Consider the following 20,877-nt stretch of genomic DNA (forward strand, 5'->3'; position numbering starts at 1 on the left):
CCTACAAATTCCTGGAGTGCCCAGGCAGCAGAGGCACTAAGCTCCACAGTGCAGCTGCGAGAGCGGTAAGGAGACTGCATGGTTATCACAGTCGTCCAGCTCTGGTAGTGCCATCTCTGCAACTTGTTCCACATCCTCTGTGAAACCTGCATTCCTTGTCACCAGGGTTAGAGAGCAGAGCAGAGGCTCTGCTGGGATGAGGGATGCAAACAAGGACGTGGTGCCAAGTGACCTCTACTGCATCCTCCAGCAGTTTACACAGCCAGGCTTTCCAGCCCCGCTGCAAGGACCCGGGAACCAGGGCAGGGTTCCAGGAAGCTGCTTGCCAGAAGTTGAGAGACTCCATTAGCTTCTCAACAACAAACACTCAGCACAGATTAGAAGCAGCTCTGACTACCAGGAGAAAGGCAGCTCAGTACCTAATCAACTTGGTTAACGCACGCTCTGCATCTCACATAGATTCAGTCTGTATCTATACTGTGATCAAAGGAGCGAGTGCAACAAAGATGAGGCATCAATTTCACTGACTTGCCTGGGTAATGCAGCAGAAAAGCGACTGAGACACAGATTTCAGAGTGGGTTGCATGCTCGCTCAGCCTGCTACAAATGACCTTACCCTGACACCGTTATCTCTTTTGGGCAGCCCATATGCCTAATCAGACCCACAACAGACAACCGTTTGACTGTTGCATTGCAGCACTAAGCCTCAAGGGATAACCTCAAAGTTCTGCATTCCTCCCCCAAAGGGTACAAAACCTGTGTGCTCAGCTCAGATGTTTTTGAAAGCCCCACAAGTATGAAAGCTTTTCTGTGGTTATGCATGGTGTATACACACAGCTTTGAAAATCCCAGCCAAAGGGTACCAACAGCTTTGTCCTATGCAAAACATAATTTTAAATTGGTTGATTCATAAGTAGCATTTATTGGTTTGTGAAAATCTGATTCAGAGGAAAAAGAAAGCAATCTGAACTATTATCTCGCTTTCATTGTTAGTCATGTTAGTAAATGCCTAAGTGTCACACATCATGGTAATCTCATTAGTTGGATGCAAGCTAATTGATTGGAGGTTGTATATTTAATTTGACATTAGAGGTTTCAGTTACACCAGCTGGACCTATCCACTGAAGTGAACTGTTTCCCAGCAAATAAAAAAAAAAATAATCCAATTTGTGGGTAAAAAGAAAAGGGACCATCAAAGACAGCAAAAGCAAACACATCTTGAAGAAATTAGAGAGTACGTCACGTTTTAATATTTTTACAAGCTACTTGCTTAACTTCCAACTTCTGTCAATCTCTTGGTTTTTTTTGCTATCAAAAGATTGCAAAAACAACTCTGTGCTGCTGACTGAGGACAGGCTTGGTGGTTTGCTCTGGCTGATGAAACACACAAGTCCCCAAGGAGAGGCAATAGGGATGCAGACCAGCTACCAGCCTCTCATCAGTTAAGATGTTTCAAAGAAACTGCTCCAAGATACAGTCTTCTAGCCCACTGGGATGTGCTCTGCCTGCAGCCCCATCTATACCAGCTTCTGCTGCAGAAGCTCTCTTTTTCCATCTTCCTGGAGGCTATTCCTTTTTTTTCCCCAAGGAACAGAGTACTAGGGGGCTGGGCATGTCCCCTGTCTTTGTTCAAATTAAGCTGAGACAGACGTGAGGCTCCCCAGCAGGACATTTCCTTGGTGATACGCACATCATAGTTCCCAACCTCTGAGCCCACTGTCTCCTGTAATTACAGTTCTGTCCTTGAAAACAGATGAGTCTGCAATGGAGATGTACCACTATGCCTCTACCACGGCAAGCATAGCACAGGCAGTACCACAAAGACACTTTGCTACTTGAGGGTATTTTAAAAGCAAAATCTCAACTGTCAGGTCCCAGTTACAGTAAAACAGAAGAGGAAAGGTGACCTGCTCTTATGTCTTTTCAGTTAAAGCAACGCAAAAGTGAATGTTAATTATGAGAGAGCATTGTTATGTTATCATGCCACTAATAAGCAATGGGGAGGCACTGTGGTTGTGTGTTTTTCTGTTTCTCAGCCATTTCTAGCAATGCTCTTTGTTAAAACTATGGCAGGCAAGTAGCCAAACTGATGTAAGTGTACACCAGTGTTAGCACCTGGCCCACAAAACTCAGAGCAGTCAGAAACATACCAGAATAAAGGAAACCTGAGTTATTGCTGCTTTTGCCACCAGGATGCAAAGGGAACCTAACCCCTTTGGGATTTGCATGGCTGCTTCTGGAGGCACAGCCAAACATTCCCTCATCTCCAACAAAATAAATCCCTGTGGAAATCACATAGGAAATCCCAAGCCTCACCTTCCTCTCTGGTACTTGTCTTGGCCAGGTTATTAGCACCCAGATCTGGCAATTTTCACTACATTTGTCTAGCACAGATACGAAATCAGGACCCAGAGAGCATGAGGCTATGTCTATAACAATCTTAGGATGCCAGTGAGGCACTCTGGGCCCAGCACTGTGCATTCCTACCATCATCAGTAGCCCAGCTGCAGCCAAATACAAACACAAAATACAGCACCTCAGCTCGGGCCCTTGCAAACCACATCTGTCCTGTGGTGAGCAACATCAGGACTGAAGGGGACATGGTGTGACTACAAAAGCAGGCTGAATGCGTGATGGTGCCATGGCACATACATCCATGCTGTGCACTAAGGATTGGCATGGGCTCAAGTCCTCTGCTGACTGCCTTCAGCCCAGGCTTGAGAACAAGCTTGAATGCACTGTGCACAGCTATACTTGTGTTCAAAATGAAAGCAGAAAGCAACCTAAATCACCTTCTTGTGGCCATAAAGAGGGCTGGCAGCAGAACAGCAAATGCAATCTTTTCTCTTTTATCTCCATTCACTACGGCCCTGATTGATGAGAAACAATACTTCTCAGGGGACACTGACAGTTGTAGAAACTAAGGATTACACGTGTACAACTTGTATTTACTGAAATTGGGGCAATTTGTTTTAGATATTGTGAATCCCTTGTGAATTTAAACATAGAAAATACTGGAAGGACTGATTGCAGACCATTCTGGAGCCCAATAAGGCAATACTGCCAGAGCAGCATCTTTTCCCAAGGTTAATGTAAATAAGGCTAACTCAGACATAAATTTCCTTGACAGTAAAGTAAGTTATGTCTGGTTTGAGGCCATCGAGAATGACAGATTATGGCTTTCTAGCCTGTCCCTTGAGAAAGGACATACCTTGAATTCTCTGCAGCTTGGGTTTGGAAAAGGTCATTGGTAAGTTCAGAGGAATGTAGTGCTCATGATTGCAAATGGTTTGAAGAAATTCAAACTTGTATTCAACCAGCAGCTGAGGAAAAAACAAACAAATAGACAAACAAAAAATATGTTTTCAGGTTGACTTATTTGCTTCCAGTTCTGTGTTTCTTATACAAAGACCGAGGAATACAAATACCATTTGGTGAACTCAGTAATAATTGACCAATTTTTGTGATTTCCTCTTAAGCATCACTGCATGCAACTGTCACTTGGGATTTCTTTACCTTTTTCATCCAGACCGTTAACCAGCTCCTCCTTTAGTTCTGGCTCTTTATATTGTTTTAAAGCTTAGCTGCATAGAGGCTCTCAGCCTAGACAGAGAGGTCTCTGCCTACAGAAAGCTCTGCAAGAATAGTGTCTAAAAGGCCTCCAGGCGTGGTATGAAATAGTCACTGCAGAGCTTGGGCTGAGGTAGACAAGTACAACCACAAACCACCTTTCAAGAAATGCACTACATACCTTAGGGTCTTTTGGGCTGAATCCAGAAATGTAATCATTTATCAGGTTAAAAACAAATCCTCTGTCCATAAAGGTCAAACAACGCTGCAGAAAACATAGTGGCATGTGACCAATCATTAAAGAAGAAAGCAATCATCTCCACGCTACCATCCCACCAGCAGCCAGATTTAATCCTCTGGGTCTCAATTTGCTTGATCCTGTTTCTCTGAAATTATTTGGATGACCTCACTTAAGTCTCCAGTGGAGAACAGAAATATTTAAAATGAGAACATGCATATTTCATCTCAGGTTTTGAACCGTTTCTAGTCATGACTGAAAACCCTAGATAACATTCAGCATCATAGTCTCTCAGAAAGAGATTGTTTCTTTCCTAGGAAAGCTAATCTCTTGAGTTTTCATCACTGAAGAAACCTGAGAGATGAGACACTAAAAACATATTTGTTTGCTTGTTACTTTTTTTTTTTTTTTTTTTAAAGCCTGGGAGAATGAAAGAAACTGCTGACCTTCAGGAAATTAGCCAAGCTAAAATTGGCATTCCTGGATTCTTCAGGGATTTCGTTATAGCGTATGGTCACGTGAGGAATGATGGCAAGCAGGAGCGAATGCAGGGCATGCTGGTAGGAGTCAGGAAACCGCTGGCCCCTGGGCAGCTGAAACCAAAAGCATGTCGTACACTCAGTGCTGCAGGCAAGCAGCTGGGAGAGAACTGAGCACAGGCACAAGTTCCCTTCAACATTTGTTTATGTTTTTGATATTTGTTTATGTTGCTTCCTAATAAAACATTGGCACAAAAAAAAGCTGTGGCTGAAACTACAGTAGCTTGTAATAGAAAAGAAAGGCTGCACAAGCCACAGGGAGATCTGGAATTTTTAAATTACGAAAGAGAATGAGAAAGAGAAAAGAGGAAAAGAAAAAAAAGGAATGATCTGGCTAGCCATTCAGCTTGTCTTTTTTTTTTTTTTTTAAATAAAGAATTACATAGTTTTTCATTTAAAAAAATGGAGGAGAATTAGTTTGTGACAGCTCTGTAATGCAGCATTGAACAAATTCATTTTTACCTTGATTTTGTTTTCTTCCAGTAAGTATATTGCCATTGATTTTGCCAGTGCTTCAAAGAAAAACCACGAGTACTAGAACAAACAAAGAATATTATTTTTTTTTCTAAGCAGGACTGAACATGCTTGACTATCTGGGGAAGAAGCAGTGTGGGAGATAGAGTTCGCAATCAAATGACATTTTGTAAGCACGGCTGTGCTTGCACAGCCAGCTTGGCATGGGAAGCAATCTGGAAGCATGCTGTGCTACCTGGAGGAGTCTTGCCAGCCTTGGGGTGAGAATAGCTCCATCCCTCTGCACCCCAAGGCATTCTGCAAGCAGCCAGCAGAGTTTAAGGTGCAATCCTACCCAGAAGGGCAGGAACTGTTTGATTCCCACGTATGGCATGAAGAAAAAACATAAAACTGGCAAAGTGGAAAGCCCTTTGCTGTGTCTGGCCATGAACCTTAACACAGGCAAGTCCTCTGCGAGGACTTGTCTCTGTTGTAAGGGGAGAACCTCAAGGATGTGGATACAGGGAGCTGCCCTGGTAGCTTTGCTCCTTAGTGGGCTTGGATGGGTGGAAATGCTGGGCTTTATTCCAGATCCCCTTTTCCCCTTTTATTCCCGATCCCCTTCTACCTTTGGCAGCCAAATACTACCAGCAGTTCACCTTGAGTAGCTTATTGATGGCTAGAAAATCTGCTGATTGTTTCAAAATCGTGGCCATGGAAAGGACCAGTATTTCATGGGTCATCTTCGCCTGTGCAACACTGGGTTTCTCAGCTCGAAAGACGTACTGAAAGGCAAGAAGAACAATGTCAGTGGTGTGCCTGCTCCCACCAGGGAGTTTCACAGAATGGTATGTCATGACTGACCTTTATGAAGGAGCGCAAGTAGTGGTCTAGGCCTTCTTCATGGCACTTGGACACTATGTGCAGAAGAACCCTGGGGAGAAATGTGGTTTGTGTTCAGCATGCAGCGCGAGGGCAAGTTCCTCCAGCTCATGAAAGCAGACACCGGCTGTGCCCTATCCTGCTCAACCCCCAAAGCCTCAACACTGGCAAGGTCTGATTGCTGCAAAGGTCCTGGTTTTCCAGACAGTACTTGCAGGCCAGCGTCCCTCACAGTTGTTGTGGCTGCACCATCCTTGCCATAGCTCAATCTATCGACAGAGCACCTAGAGCTGAGCACCCAAAGCTTTTTATCCTGATGCTGGACTGGACCAGGTGTCACCTTGACCAGCTACCTTCAATGTTCAATGCTCCCTACACAAGGAGGTGAGGTGGAGTGATTCTCTGTGGAGGATATCTTCTACTCATTAGCCTCTGTGCATACCAGGATTAAAGTCTGCAGATCCTTAAACCCATGTTGCAGTGAGCGTTAGGCACCTGAACAACATTCAGGGGTTAGATAAGTCAAAAATGAAAATATGAAGTTCATCTGCTCTGCAGCCAGTTCTCTTTGGCTGGTGTCACCCAACACAAGATGCATATCCAGATCTCTACATGAAGAGGGAGCCAAATTTCATCTTCTGCACACCACCAATTCATCCACATCATACAGCTTATTGTGTGTCGAGTCTGTCCTCATTGTGAATTTTTTCCTAATGCTAATAAGAGTGATTTCTAACAACCATAACACTACACCAAATCTGAAAAATCAATAAAAAAAAAAAACAACAACACAAACAAAAACAAAACAACAACAACAAAAGATCTCTGCTGAGAAGTGGAGAAAAATTCTCCATGGTTGTTATATCTTCCTGGTTCCTCCAAATGTATTAATTTTGAAGGCTCTTTTTTACTGAATTGATGTCACTTGTATCCTCCCTTGCTCCTTGTTACGTGTGCTAGATTATTTTCAGGCTGCTGTCTTGCAGTTCACTGGGGATACACAACCCCTGAAGAACATGCCAGCCCTCTGGAAGCACTCCAGGAAGTTGATGAAGGCAGCAAGTGCCTGGCTTCCCCAGCCAGCATCAGGAATTTACATTCCAGTTCAAGTCAGAGGGAACAACAAACTGTTGCACATTGTCATAGACCCCATAGGCCAAACCACAGAGAGGAGTTTACAAGCCGCTTATCAGATAAGGCTGGTTTTAAATTCCACTCTGAAACCCTGGATAAGAAAGCAGTTGTCATTAACAGAGAACTACTGACAAACAGGAAAGGATCAGGCCAAACTTTGTACAGATCTGTGGAGCTGAACGTGGGAGCTGGTCACCCAGAAGGTAGCTGTGGGGTCACTTATTCCCCTGTCCTTGTCCTCTGGCAATTTGAGCAGAATGGGAGAGTGCTTGGCACAGAAGCAGTCCCCGCACCTTCAACCCAGGACTGCGACTGCAATGGGATGTATATCCTTGGGGAACCAGGGCTGTCTCTGATCTTTGGTTTGACGAGAGCAAGAGGCGTTTGATATGTGGATGCACAGTTCTTCCTGCAGTCGGAGCAAGCCCTCCATGCAGCGGCATCCAGCATTCCCCTAGGCATTGCAGCACTTTACGGAGCAAGAGCCATAGGAGGAAGATGCATGTTTTTAACACATCCTTCGGTTTATGCGCATGGTGACCAGAGGCAGGACTGAAAGGCACTTTCAGACCTTTTGCTCTGTTTGGAAGCAGCGGCACGGCAGCCAGGCGCTAGGCAGCACTGCCCTCTGGGGGCTGCTGCCACAGCTGGGCAGGGACTGCCTGAGGCAGCCTCCAGGGAGGCAGCACCCCGCTCCATGGGGCTTTTGGGGTTCAAGCTCCCACCCATGGTGACACCACCGACAGCTGGGGCACCCATGAACATTTCAGCATGCCAGTACCCGGCTTCCCTGGCAGCAGCAAGCCCCTCCAGCAAACCCTGCCCGACTGCTGAAGGGAGGTCTGAAACCTCCAGAACGAAGCCTGTGAGTCAAACGAAGTGGTGGGGAGGAGAAAATCCAAACCCTAGGTTCCAGGTGCTGCACTAGGATACCTCACCACAGATGTCACCTAGGACTACTGCTAATTATATTTCTCGTAGCGAGTGACAAAATATCAGGATGGTTTCCCTGAAATCACTTGCCTAAGCATCCCCTCACCTCCTCGCCATCACCAGCACTCCTTCTCAGCTCCCAGGAAAAGGGCCCCACACTGCCTCATGCCATTTGCCTGTGCCAGAGGAAGACAGCGTCTGGTGCTCCACTGCATGACCGTGCGACCACGCAGCAGTGGACAGCGAGCGCTGTCACTTAGCTCCCTGTGCTGTGAAACCACACCCGGGCTTGCACTGTAGTTTGTGGCTTTGCGTTTGCAACTGAAGAAAGACAGATGGTTTACCAGACACTCACATGGTGCAGTTGACAGCTACTTCATCTTCCTGGGTCACATTTGTAAGGACTCTAAATAGTTGCATAAGAATTACAGGTAGAAACTGAATCATTACTTGGATCTCCATGGCGTGCAAACACTAAAACAAATGTTCAAAATACAGACACTTTTAGTTCAACATTTTGCAGATGTTAAATATTTATAGTGCACAGACATTTCTGTGCCAATATGACAGGCATTAGCAAATGCTTCGGGGTTTGAGCTTCAGCCTGCCAGAGGACAGGAGAACTTGGACCCAGAGCACTACTTACTGCCTGCCTTTCAGCTGACAGATTCCAGCTGCGTGCCTTCAGGGAGCGACATGAATCACTCATGGCAGGTATTAATCCTCCTCTCAGATGTGCCCAGGCAGCTATGACTTAATTAGAGGTCACATGCTACAGTTTGACCCTAGTAACCCAGAATTTAAGGCTGAAGGTTTGCTTCCAACTCTTCTCACCCTTTTTGACAGTTTTTTGATGTGACTAAGTACCATTTTCACAAATGTCTTTGAAGCACAGAAAACTGATGCCTGATAACTTGTGGTAAGACTTTTATCTAAAGGGCAGAGCTTGCTATTGGAAATGGGATTTAAGTGACTTGGTGAAAGCCAAGATCATCTGTTGTACACACCCTTCACCTGTCTCATAAATCTCTTTTGCCCGAATCTCGTGATATGAGTCTAGGAAGGACAGTGTGTTTCATTTTCGGTTTTCAAATCCGCAAATCTAAAGAAACGTTCTGAAATCTGTATGTGGGTATTAAAATGACTGAAATTACTGATATATCAGTGGTAAGAAGCCCCCACTTGTGCCTAGCATAGAAATGTTTCCCTGCTTGCAGGCTGCAATGTGGTCAGGGCAACAGTTTCTCTTAGTGCTTGGCTTCAAACCTGCAATTATTTTTACTACTTAAAATATTTGTATGCTATCTGAAACACACCCAGTAACTTTGTGATGATAAATCCTCACCACTGGAAATGGAGTTGTTGCTACAGCAGCAATCTCAAAAACAGGCAGTTATGGAAGGAAACAAGAACAGTAAACAGCCAAGAAATATATTCCCTACAGAAGCTTTTGTTGGACCTGCTCCGAGGCCCTTACTCATGCTGCAGCAAGTGCTGAAAAGCTTGGTCTGGGTCACAGGTCATCTGTGGTCAAACTTCACTGAGTTACAATCTCACAGATTTTTTTTTTCAGCCTGAAAAAAATAATCCTGTTTTGAATGGATAAATTGGTGAAAACAAGAAATCATGCTACAGTTTTAAAAGTTTAAATCAGATCTACAGCAGCAGCAGAGGAGTGTGTGAGCCTATCCAGAGGAGGGTTTGGCATGAGCATGGCAGAGCAATGCTGACTACATGTTTCTTCTACTGGGAAAAGCAGCAGGAAGCAGCACACAGACAGCAGACAGCTGTGTCAGTAAGCAAAGGTAAGGACCTTGCACAATGTGCTGGTCCCAGCACTGCAGTGAGCATGTGTTCTTACAGAACATGGCTCTGGATATTTACTGATGGTCCAGAAAACATAAACAAAACCTACTGACAGGCACTGTTCACCTTTAGGTATTTAACAAGCTCTCCAGGGACTTCCTTAGCTCCCGCCTGAACCAGCTGGCAGTACTGGAAGAATTTGTGCAAGTGCATGTCCTGGAAGAGATGAAAAGTAAATTCAGTGCAGCAGCCTCAGTTTTTGCCTGCCCCTACTTTCCAGCTTACACGTGAAACTCTGCTGACAGACCTGCAGCAGAGGGCCAGGAGCACGTACATTTCTAACAAGGCTCCTGTCACTAGCAGTGGCACTCCTGGTCCCCAGCTGCCACCCCCCAGGACGACAGCACAGCTGCAACTCTTTCATATTGCCTCGCTATCTGCCTCACTGTCCTCCTGCAGTCCATCTGAAGCAGACCTCAGATCCTTCCTGTGCTTCTCTGTTTCCTTCCCTCCTCTTCCAATGTGAAATGTAATTACTGGGTTATTGAACCCTGAAATGCATCTGGGAATGCAATTTGAAGGGCTGTAGAGATACTGTGCTGCTCTTAGTTCTGTACAGAATCAGTAAGATCTTAAAACAGGTTTAGTTGATGCTTATAAGAAGTTGCAGTGAATGTAAATGCAGCCGATCCCATCCAGCACAGGACAACAAGCCCTGCCAAGTACATTTCCGCATCAGCAGTACAGACAGGAGGTGCCCTGGAGCATTTGCTTGGGATCTTTGAACATCACATGAAACTTGGGGAAGTCCATCACCACCATAAGTCAAAAAAAACTCTTGAGGACTAGGTAAAACAGCCTAAACTGGTTTCAAAGGGAAATGAGGATTCTTGTTCACTTGTGAAAAGTGTCTGCTGTTGTCAGATTTTTTTTTTTTTTTTTTAAGTCAATGTACAGTCTATAATTTGGGAAAAATCTCCCATCTCCACCAGTTCTTTTCTCTTTTGCATCATTGAAGCAACTTATTTCATAGTCACAGAATGGGCAAGGTTGGAAGGGACCTCTGAAGATTATCTAGTCCAACCCCTGTTAGGCAGGATCACCTAGAGTACATTGCACGGGATGGCATCCAGGCAGATTTTAAATATCTCCAGAGAAGGAGACTCCACAACCCCTCTGGGCAACCTGTTCCAATGCTCTGTTACCTTCACAGTAAAGAAGTGCCCTCTCATATTCAGCCGGAATCTCCTGTGCTTCAGTTTGTGTCTGTTGCCTCTCGTTTGTGTTTTTTTTTTTTTTTTTTTTTTTCTCAGATGTTTCCCTTGTCCTGCCAGCTACAGCACAACTGGCCAAGAAAACATCAGCACCTCCCAGGGCTCATTCACTCCCACAGCTGTCTCATCAAATCTAGACTAAGCAGCAGACCCCTACAAGTAATCCCTGCTATGGAAGTATCTCAGTGCTGCTCTGCAAACATGGGTACCTCTTTCCCACAGCACCTACAGCAGAGCAGCAGCAGAGATACAACAGTTGCTTCCTCTGCATTTGTGTTGAAAGTCTACAAGGACAAGATGTTTGACTTACCTGGGTGTAAATGGTTGAATCCAAGTGGATTCTGATTTTAAAGAGAGGCTTTGCTCCATCCACCCACTTTGCATCCACGCTGGACTGCTGTGAACAGACAACATTGAAGCACTTGGCCTCAGACTGTGAAGGGAAGGTGGTTCTGTGCGGGCAGGCACCTGCTCAGAAGGTAAGGTTGGGGTGGAAGAACGGGGACCCCCAGTGACACGACTGCAGCCACGGCAGAGCAGAGGGGTCCACATGAGAACATGCATGCAGAGCATATGCCTACTGTCCTGAGCTGCACCATGTACAACAGCCCAGTCCAGCCAGTCACAGAAATATGATCTGCAACCTATACAATCACAGAAAGTGGAATGAAAGTGTCCCATCTCCCACCCCTTTGAATAATAAGCTTTGGGGGCTACACTCCTGTGAGGATCTTTCCAGCCATTCAGAGCACAAGCACAAGGCAAGAACTTACAGCGGTAAAAAAAAACTCAGATTTTCTCTATGTTTAATCCATTTTAAATATCCGCCCTACCCTTCGTGACTCTGTGTCCCCGAGACCCAGGTACCCAGGTGGAAGGTTGGATGAAACAGGCAAATGCCGTTCCAGGGTGACAATCCGTCCATCCTTCAGCAACGGGACCCAGGCGTACCCCACTGCAGAGGCAACCAAGGGACCAAAGTTAACAGACACACAGTGATACATGGTTAGCTCAAGCTCCAAAAGGAGCTGTCTCTCACCCTAAGAAAATCCAACTCAGAGTAGTGCAAGTGGCTTCAAACAGGCTGGGATCGATCATGTCAGCCTTGCTAAAACATATTCTACCTGAAGACTCAGTGAACAACATTAAGACAGTGCTCAACCAGGATAAGGAGTGGGTTTGAGGAACAGAAATGATGTGTGAGCTGTGAGCACCGTGACAAGGACAAGGGTCCATCAGTTGTCTGAGGACTGGCGGGATGGAGAAGCATCCCAACCAGCGGGACTTCAGTACACTCAGTCTCTTACATGTGCCTAGTGTTGGCAGCCAACCTTGGAGGCTTTGATTTTGTGCCAAGTTTTTGTTAGTGACTTGACTGACTGTAGTCCTGTTCACACAAGCCAAATCAAGAACGTGCAGAAATAGCTGCCACATTGCAGCAAAAATATAAGATTTAGTTTAAACCCACAGAGATATGAGAAATGTGAGATACAGTTTAAACCCACAATTTGTCTTAGGTTGCTTTCTAAAAACAAAATTCAGATAAGCTACATTTGTGCGTCTAGACATACATTTCACATGTCTACATTTATTTTATCTTGGACTCTTAAACTTCAACAGAAATAACGTAAGCAGTGAACATACCTTGAGTTTCAACGGTGTCCTGTTTTTTTGATGTTGCCTTTGTATTAATTTCACAGCTGACATGATAGAAGGTGAAAAGCAAATGATGCTTTTGATGGAGGTGAATTGGAAGCTCAATTTTAATCTAAAATGATATCATGATAGATAAGACTGTATTTTTAATCATGGAGTAGTATTTTAAGTTCTATTTTATTTCACAAATGTTACATTTTTTGCAGTTACACAAGACACATTCCTACTCATCCAAGATAATTCCTGGCTAACACTTTCATCACATTTGCACATTAGTTATTAATGGGGGTGTGTGATTGGAGTGCACAAAGCGTGACAGTAAAGACAGCAGAAAACAAACCTGCATTAAAAATTGACAAAGTCTCTTGCTTTGCAGGGCTCTTATACTGAGGCGCAAAGGGGAAAAGGGCTGGTGGTTTTGTTTTTTCCATTTTCAATATTTCACCCAGCCCTGGAAAAATCCTGAAAAGCTGCTTGGCTTTGTAGCACCCAGGCAAATCAATTATTTCCCACCATTTTGCTTTACCTCATCGTAGAACTCTGGGCTCTGGTTGTGATGCAGCACAGCTGCGTATGCGTTTGCTGTCAGGAGGTTGCCTCCAGGTTTGCCATATATACACTGGAAGTACAAATGAGAAACTGGATTCAGAGATGTTGCCACCCTAAAAGTGCTTTCCTACCGTCCTGTTCAATTTGGCTGGCATATGGACAGCACAGCAGTGAGCAAATGGCAGTCACAGTTTCCTAGAAATAACAAGTACCCACCTTTAACGGCCTGGAATCAGCTTCATCTGAATCCCTGAACTCAATACAGACAGCAATATTCCTTGCCTGGAATGGGGAAGAACAGAAAGATGAGCCATTGCTCCAGGTCAGCAGCATCACCCCAAAGCCCACCAAGTCTGCCTGCAGCCTGTTCTCTGGTTTGCTCACCTTTGCAAACACTTTCTGGTTCTCATACTTCAAATGCAAGGGGTAGACATAAAGGTGGTTTTTGTAGACAGTGAAGGGATAACAGTATTTTGCAACTTCTGGGACAAGCTCCTCCACTTCAACTGCAATGTTCTCACAGCTCTTCTCAAAAGGCTTTATAGGAATATAAGAAGCTGTGACACAATCTAGAAGAGAAGAAAAGCTTGGATGAGCACACACCCCAAAAACATGGGAAGTACAGTTTATGTGACAGGAAATTTGTGGTCTGAAAGTCTGCCATTGCTCCTGAGCACTCAGTTCTCTCCATACTGGAGGGTCGTGTGTGACCAGGCAGTGGGGCTTGGCCCACTCTCACAGAAACAATTAAGGGAAAATTCTCCTCCTGATTATGTGACATCTGAGGTCCCCATCTGCATTAGCATTACTGAGAAAAGACGGGTACACAGGCACCACGGTGCTCCGTTCTCCTTGCCAGAGAGGACTGCAGAAGTGGCACTTTGCTGCAGCTCTGGGCAAAGTTGAAGGGCCTTGTGGCCCACCCACGTCTGGGCAGTGATGGCTGCTCTGCCCAAGACCTCTACCCTGAGACTCCCAAAAATACGACCTGTTAAGTTACTGTTTTATAAGTCATGCAAATGCTACCTAACTGAAACAGACAGGTTACTGAAATGATGACTTGAGACTGACTTCTCAAAATGCATCGGTTCTACTATGTCAGTCCTTGACTCTCTGCTTCAGAAAGATGCTTGATGGTTAGTTTGCCTGCGAATACCTGTGCATAATCCCCACCTAATTCACCAAGACTCACATCCATCATGAGGGAGAGGTCAGCTCAAGTGATGGTGCTCACAAACATTAAAAAAGGCTGCCAGAAAAGCCTTTTGGACAGGGGACTGGATCACAGAACCCATGATGGGAGCTGGCAAAGGCCCATGGGGTGACACTGAACACATCATGAGTGTGAAGAGTCAATCACACTGAGCATGTTTGTGAAGCCCTCTGGTGTTATAGAAGTCTGGCGTAATAATAATGGCAAAAGCAGGCAGGTGGCTTCCTTTATATTTAGGATGTGACAATCAAGCTGCAAAGCAGATGCACCCCTCTGGTAAACCTCTGCACTTGAACCACAACACTCCAAAGAATCCATCAGAAAGAGGTACAAGTCAGCAGTTGTCCCGAATTACTCATTTCTTATTGCAACCCCAGGATATTCTTGATAATGAAACAGAAAAACTCCCCATATAAGTGCTAATTCCTGAGGCTAGCACCACCAATATTTATTTTCAGATCCAAGATCCTTACTTGTGAAGTCCAGTGGGATGTCTTTGATGACAATATTTAACTGGGCTGGAATGACCTGTAGTTTTGTCTTCTCTGGTCTGCATTAGGAAGAAAGGAACAAGACTACTAATCTTGAACATTCAGGTGATGAACACATCAGCAGGGCTTTTTGTTACCTCCTGAGTATTTTAGAAAATGTCATCTCATGCTTACACTTACTGTTTAAAAATGTATATTAAAATGCCTGCTCAGCCTCTGCACCAGTCTCTTACACTTACTTCTTATACTCTGCTAAAAGCTTCAGCATATCTTCATTTGAGAGTTTGCCACTGTCTTGCTTGTACAGAGGTGAGAATTTTCCTTCAGCATCGAGAGTGCCCTGGGAGTCTTTGAAAACTGGTCTGCAGAAAAGAACAGACACACTTCCTAAGTGTTGGTAAATATGCAGACATCTGAGGTCTTTGACAGTCTGGAATTTATCAGGCAAGAGGTTCTCTGGACAGTGACTGCTCTGATCACCTCCAGACCTCATGATCACTCTCCCATCCTCATGTGGTGTTTAGACCCCACACAGTCTGAAATGCACCACATCACATAGAATTGCACAGGACACCATCCTCTTCTCTCAAGCCAGGTGAGAAATACACACCCAGACCAGCTCCAAATCTATTCTGCAGTCATAAATGTCCTTCAATCCCCTTCCACTAATACTGAGTAGTAAAGTATTTTCCTTACAGGAAAATCCAGCTCAGGAATACACATTGCAAGCTGTACACCACCAAATACCTGCTTACCATGACAATCACCTGGTGTTCCCATATCATTACTGTCACTTGCTTCACCACCAAATGGCAATTAGCAACAGGAGGCAGAGGCAAAGGGTGGAACTTGCCTGTAGGGCCTTCTTCTGATGTGAGTTTTAAGGGAATTACCACTAATGTACTTTATCAGTCACATAAACTGGTAACAGTGAGGGAATAGGATCACTATTCTCTGGTCATTCCCAAGAACATTAATTAAAGCAGAGTCAAAGCTGGTTGCCACCATCAGGCCAGGAGGTCTCCACTTTTATCCTTTCCCTGGGAATGCATGGTGCCAGGAAGTAATTTCTACACCAATTCCCGCAATAGCATGGGACTGGGTAATCCATCTCCAGGAATGTTCTGCCTTGAAATCAGTAACTGCAGGTCAGCGGGAAGGTTACTGCCTTCCCAGAACTGTTTACTATTTAATATTTTGTTTCTAATTCTAGATAGAGTATTTCAGGCCAATCCACGTTCTGCCTAGGGAGTCAGAGCCAGATTCTGCCCCCTGTTGCTTCCATGCAACGTCACTGACTTCAGCAAGTTGGCCCTTTGCCCACTCAGCCTAATGATGTCCCAAATAACTTACAGCAGAAGCTCCCATACCAGCCAAAGCACAGTCCAAGGCAACTAACCTGGCAGCCCAGCCGAAGGGCATCCTGTACTGCCCAAGACGGCTGCACACCTGCTTGGCCACTTTATGGACCTTCTGGGCTGTCTGCAAAACACAAGAGAGAAGGTGAGCATGTGCCACTGCTTCCACACCAGTGGAGAAAGAATAAAGGATGAAAGAATTGAGAAGACATTCTGTATTCCACAATGCACAGCCTTGCAGGCACATGGCATAACACTGCCCGAGCAGTCAATACAAGATCTTTTGTCACTTCACACCATGCACATTTATTACTTTTGCAAAGCAGTAACAAACATGTCGTGAGCACAGTCATGCTGTGTAGCTTACAAAGTGCACAGAGGGAATGCCATCACATACCAGGTATTCCACACGTCAATTTTCCAGGGACTAAGTTTGGTTGGCTGCAGCAAGGCAGCATCAGTCTCTGTGCATGCCACGTGGAGCTGACGCACAGCAGGACCAGAGCCCCTCATTAACAAAGATGTGCATAAGTTCCCCCATACAATGCAGCAGGACAAAGGCAGGGCAAGCAAAGTAAAGGGTGAAGCCTGTGTTCTGCTGCTACTAAAACATTGCTGTTCCCAGTGGGAGTGAGGCATGACCAGTCAGAGATGCTGTGTGTTGCACTGTGCAGTGTGGCCCCTTTCTCAGGGGATGAATTGTCCTACTTCGCCACTGCCATACCAGGCTCTGCTTTGTTTCAGTGTAATGGGGAAAGTCCTTCTGCTCCAACTGCCTGGATCTTTCTAAAACTTGTCTGCCTCCTCCCAGAGGAAGGAGCTGATTCTCCCAGGAAAGCCCAGATGAAGCCAGCCTGGGAACAGCACAGGTAGCAGAATGGATGAAGATCAGAATTTGCAAGAAAGAAGCTAAAGAGCTGCAGAAACAATCCATGTTTCAGACCACGCTACTCGCCACAGCAACAGACAACACCACTAAGCAGATACTCCCATGGGCCCATCCAATACCTTCCCCGGGTCCGAGTTTTTCATGTACGGCTCTGCACAGTGCGTAATGCTGCCCTGCAGCACCTTCTCCACGCGGGCCACCAGGAAGATCTCCACATGTGGGTCAGTCACAGAGAAAACACCCTACAACAAATAAATAGCAGGCTGTCAGACAGTGGGACACCCTACTCACACCACTGGGTTTGGCCCCAGTTGTCTCACATCCCTTGCCACAGTCCACACAGACCCTGCTATGGCTGCTGCCATAGATGGGTCACAGGGGCTCACAAGGCTTGAGAACAGTCAGCTTTTGAAAAACTCTAGCTGGTACTTTGCCTATAGCTACCAGCAAGGCCAAAGTGGCGATCAGCTTACGACACTGAACAAAATATGACAAAATCCCACAGCTCCAGAGAAAAGCTGACTTCTGCTTTTCCATTTGATTGACCTGTTTTCATTTCAGCAGATGAAGTGAGAGAAATATGGTCAATTGAGATGGCTGATGGCTGTCTTGGGGAAGCAATCTTTCCAAGTAGTTTTTAAACCATGGCTCTCACAACAGAGCATGGCCATTCACAGTGACAGCTCACGAGCACTGGCCCACACAATGGATAAGAACACACCACAATGCTACTGAACAGCCACAACCTCAATAGAGACACAGAATGAGAGGCCAAAGTCAGTTCTTCACCCGTTTTATGTAGCGCAGGCAAGACTCGGGTATTCCATGCACAAGGTTCTCGCCTGGTGAACGTCCCTTGGTGTCCTCTGCCCCAGATGTGGAGGCATCCAGCAGCATATCACGAACAGATGGAGGGTTCAAGTCCACGTGGAAGTCAGCTGAAATCTTGCAATTATTCTTCAGGTCAAATAATGCCAAGCTTAGGAAAAAGGGCTCAACCTGGAAATTGAATATATGTGTCAAAAAAACACAAAAACAACATGCTACTGGCTCAAGAATAGTAACATTCCTTGCCTTTCCCACTAGGTTTGCCTTCTGTATCTGTTTGTTCCTTTAGTTTAGTGTACCAGAATTTTCCAGGATTCATATAATCCATGCTTATTTGCTCTATAAATACATAAAACCACTTCTTCCCTTCATCATCTTGTATTTTGATCTGGTCAATTTAAACAAAGCTACTTTAAAAACTAGCAATGTAGAGGGGTTTATATAAATGACAAACTATGAAGTTATGAAGAAAAGATTACCCCAATCCATCAATTAGCGTTGTGAATTATTCATCCCTTGTAATGAGAAAGAAAGCAACTTAAGAGTGTTTATGTTCACATGCTAGAGAACACTTCACTTGTCATTGTCCCAAGTCCATCAGCTCTGGACTGTCCAACTGCAAGGCATTAACAAAACGTTCCTTGGCTGCTATACACCAGGGCACAGAAGCAAAGTTAGTATAAAGCACCTCCAAGCTAGGAAAGCTTGAACACAAGGCTAACACTGCTGGGGAACCACATGTACAAAAGCTGCATCTCAGGAGGTGCTCTACAGATGAGGGCTGTCTCACACCAAGCTCAGCTTGCTTTGTAGCTATTGACCTTGACAGCACAACGTAAGTGGCAGCAATTCCACATATTTTTAGTTCAAAGATCCCCAGCAGGCATGCATCCATGTAAGGATAAAAGTGAAGGCCTGTGATAAGGCTGTAGTGTGTCTGAGACATTACAACATAACTTGGAAGCATTACATCAATATTAAAAATGTGCTGATTAGGTCCAATGCTGGGCTTGATTAAGTACAAATAACAATCTCTGCTATCAGTGGTGTGCTCATCTGCTGGGAGTGACTGAGAAGAACAAGCCTGGTATATTAACTGATCCTACATGGACTGGGAGCTGCCGGTGTGAAACTATCACAAAGAGGTTTTGCAGTCCTAATAGGCACCAGACAAGGTACCATCAGCAGAGACTGGTCAGCTGGTGCTGCTGTCTCCCTCGCATGCAATGCTATCTGCTGCTCTGGGCACCATTGCATAAAGGGCTGACTCCAGCCACAGCAAGTATAGGACATGATAATAGGGAGCTTGTATTGGGAGAAAAGACTGGTCTGTTCAGCCTGGCAGAACAAAGGCTGAGGAGAGATATAATTGCTGTCTACAGACCCGAGAGGCTCAGAAAATACAAGGAAGAGCTTTTTAGGTTAAGGTACAACTTTGGCACAATAACAAATGCATACAATAAAGTGGCTGTGAACACTGTTGGTCTGGGACTCGGGAGAAGGTTTCAGAATAGGGAAATCCCTTGCCATTAGAGGAAACGAAATAAAACACAGCAGTGAGTGGTTTGGAGATGGAGCTTAATCATTTACCAACAGGACTTTCAAAGGGACTCAGAATACTGCAGACACGCTCCTTGTTCTCTATGCTTGTGAACCTCTGGCTTCCCAGCAGTCCCAGTTCCTGGCAGGCTGAGGCACGGAAGGACAAACTTCTTCCCCAAACACATTCTGGAACTCCAGAATACCAAGGCAGACAAATCCTGCAATGACCCTGGGCCAGCAGACACCACTGGCCCAGGTTCCATCACAGCTTATGACAGAATGGGATGTCTCTATCCACCCAGATTAACATACAATAGTTTTGTTGTTGTTGTTTTGTGGTTTGTTTTTTTTTTTTTTTTTTGGCCAATGAATAGAAAGATGCCAAAGCAGGAAATGCCAGAGCTCTCCTTACGTTGGTAGGTCCTCCTTCTGATCGATCATTGAGCTGAGCAAGAAGGTTGAGGGACAAATCCTGGCAGCACACCACAAAACGCCTGCTGCACTTTTCTTCAAATGGCTTCACGTCTGGCTCAATCCCTGAGAAGTCTAGCCTCTATACAGCAAAGAAAGAAATGTAGTCTCATTAAAAAGAAAATATACTCCTGAATAATGTTAAGGGATCACATTACAGCCAATACTATCTTAACCATTTTCATTTAGGTGGTGTAAAAATTACAAGACATTCACAAATGAGTGTCATTTGGTGATGTTACACAAATGTATTCAAGACATGAATTCATGGGGATGTATCAATTTTTAGCAATCTGGTTTGTATAGCACAGAAAACTAAACCTCAGAATGATTTCAGTTCCTTCCTGCTTTGCTGTAACCCTGGGGATCTTCCCAAACACCATTTAGAGCTTGGGGAAGAAAGCGGAACATAAGCCGTCGTTACACTCAGAAAAGTATCTTCCACTTTGAAGATTTGACTAGTTTAAGAGATGGTCCCTGTGCCTGAAATAGAGAGAAGGCACATTCTGTTGGGATCGTGAACAACATCTTGAACTGGAAGGCATTTCTAGATGCACAGCAATAACTGGCATGGTTAGCAACAACAAAGACTCTGCAGAGCTGGCTGGGAAATCCAAACTGCCTTGATTATAATCACCTCCTTCCTAACCCAGAACACCCATGGCTGGTCTGTGCCACAACGTCTGCCCTTCTCAGAAAGCAGATACATAAATGACCAAAATACCATTAACCAGAAAAAGACCCTTAGCCTTCACCACACCCATTGTCCTGGGCACCAGGAACACACAGCTACCAGACACCCCTAAATACCAGCACATCTCTTAGTGACAATCTGACACAGTCTTATTAGTTTTTCCTCCTCACATCCTGCAGAAATCTGCATGCCAAACTTGGGATACTGAAATCTCACAAACAAGTAATTTCAGTAAAATAGGCTGCAATTGTTAATCTGATTCTAGGAAACTCTTACCATTGTTTTCCCCATTTCCCTTGCATGAGAAAAGTGCATTGCAGGTCTATGTTCCTGCTCCCAGTTTGCTTAGCACAAGGC

The 20,877-nt window shown here is 45.0% G+C and overlaps 1 protein-coding gene across 3 annotated transcripts in view; it reads right to left on the bottom strand.

Annotated features, from left to right (window-relative positions):
• The window catches only part of DOCK11 (dedicator of cytokinesis 11), an 82,255-nt gene that overhangs the window by 35,149 nt on the left and 26,229 nt on the right, over positions 1-20,877 (bottom strand). For 2 of the 3 annotated variants that reach the window (XR_014318413.1, XM_082771012.1), the window contains exons 11-30: positions 19,768-19,908; positions 17,775-17,984; positions 17,105-17,227; positions 16,138-16,220; positions 14,978-15,100; positions 14,721-14,797; positions 13,419-13,603; positions 13,251-13,316; positions 13,012-13,104; positions 12,474-12,597; positions 11,663-11,784; positions 11,140-11,226; positions 9,682-9,771; positions 8,105-8,223; positions 5,665-5,734; positions 5,460-5,585; positions 4,810-4,881; positions 4,255-4,401; positions 3,752-3,835; positions 3,212-3,323 (exon numbers count right to left, since the gene is read on the bottom strand). Coding sequence is in view for 2 of the 3 variants with exons in the window: in XM_082771012.1 (XP_082627138.1) it covers positions 3,212-3,323; positions 3,752-3,835; positions 4,255-4,401; positions 4,810-4,881; positions 5,460-5,585; positions 5,665-5,734; positions 8,105-8,223; positions 9,682-9,771; positions 11,140-11,226; positions 11,663-11,784; positions 12,474-12,597; positions 13,012-13,104; positions 13,251-13,316; positions 13,419-13,603; positions 14,721-14,797; positions 14,978-15,100; positions 16,138-16,220; positions 17,105-17,227; positions 17,775-17,984; positions 19,768-19,908 (2,254 nt within the window). In the remaining variant the exon portion in view is untranslated. The remainder of the gene's footprint in view (positions 1-3,211; positions 3,324-3,751; positions 3,836-4,254; positions 4,402-4,809; positions 4,882-5,459; positions 5,586-5,664; positions 5,735-8,104; positions 8,224-9,681; positions 9,772-11,139; positions 11,227-11,662; positions 11,785-12,473; positions 12,598-13,011; positions 13,105-13,250; positions 13,317-13,418; positions 13,604-14,720; positions 14,798-14,977; positions 15,101-16,137; positions 16,221-17,104; positions 17,228-17,774; positions 17,985-19,767; positions 19,909-20,877) is intronic. The other variant, XM_082771013.1, reaches the window with a different exon arrangement.

This window comes from Aythya marila (assembly GCF_965140915.1).
Source record: "Aythya marila genome assembly, chromosome: 13".
NCBI classification, from domain to species: Eukaryota; Metazoa; Chordata; class Aves; order Anseriformes; family Anatidae; genus Aythya; species Aythya marila.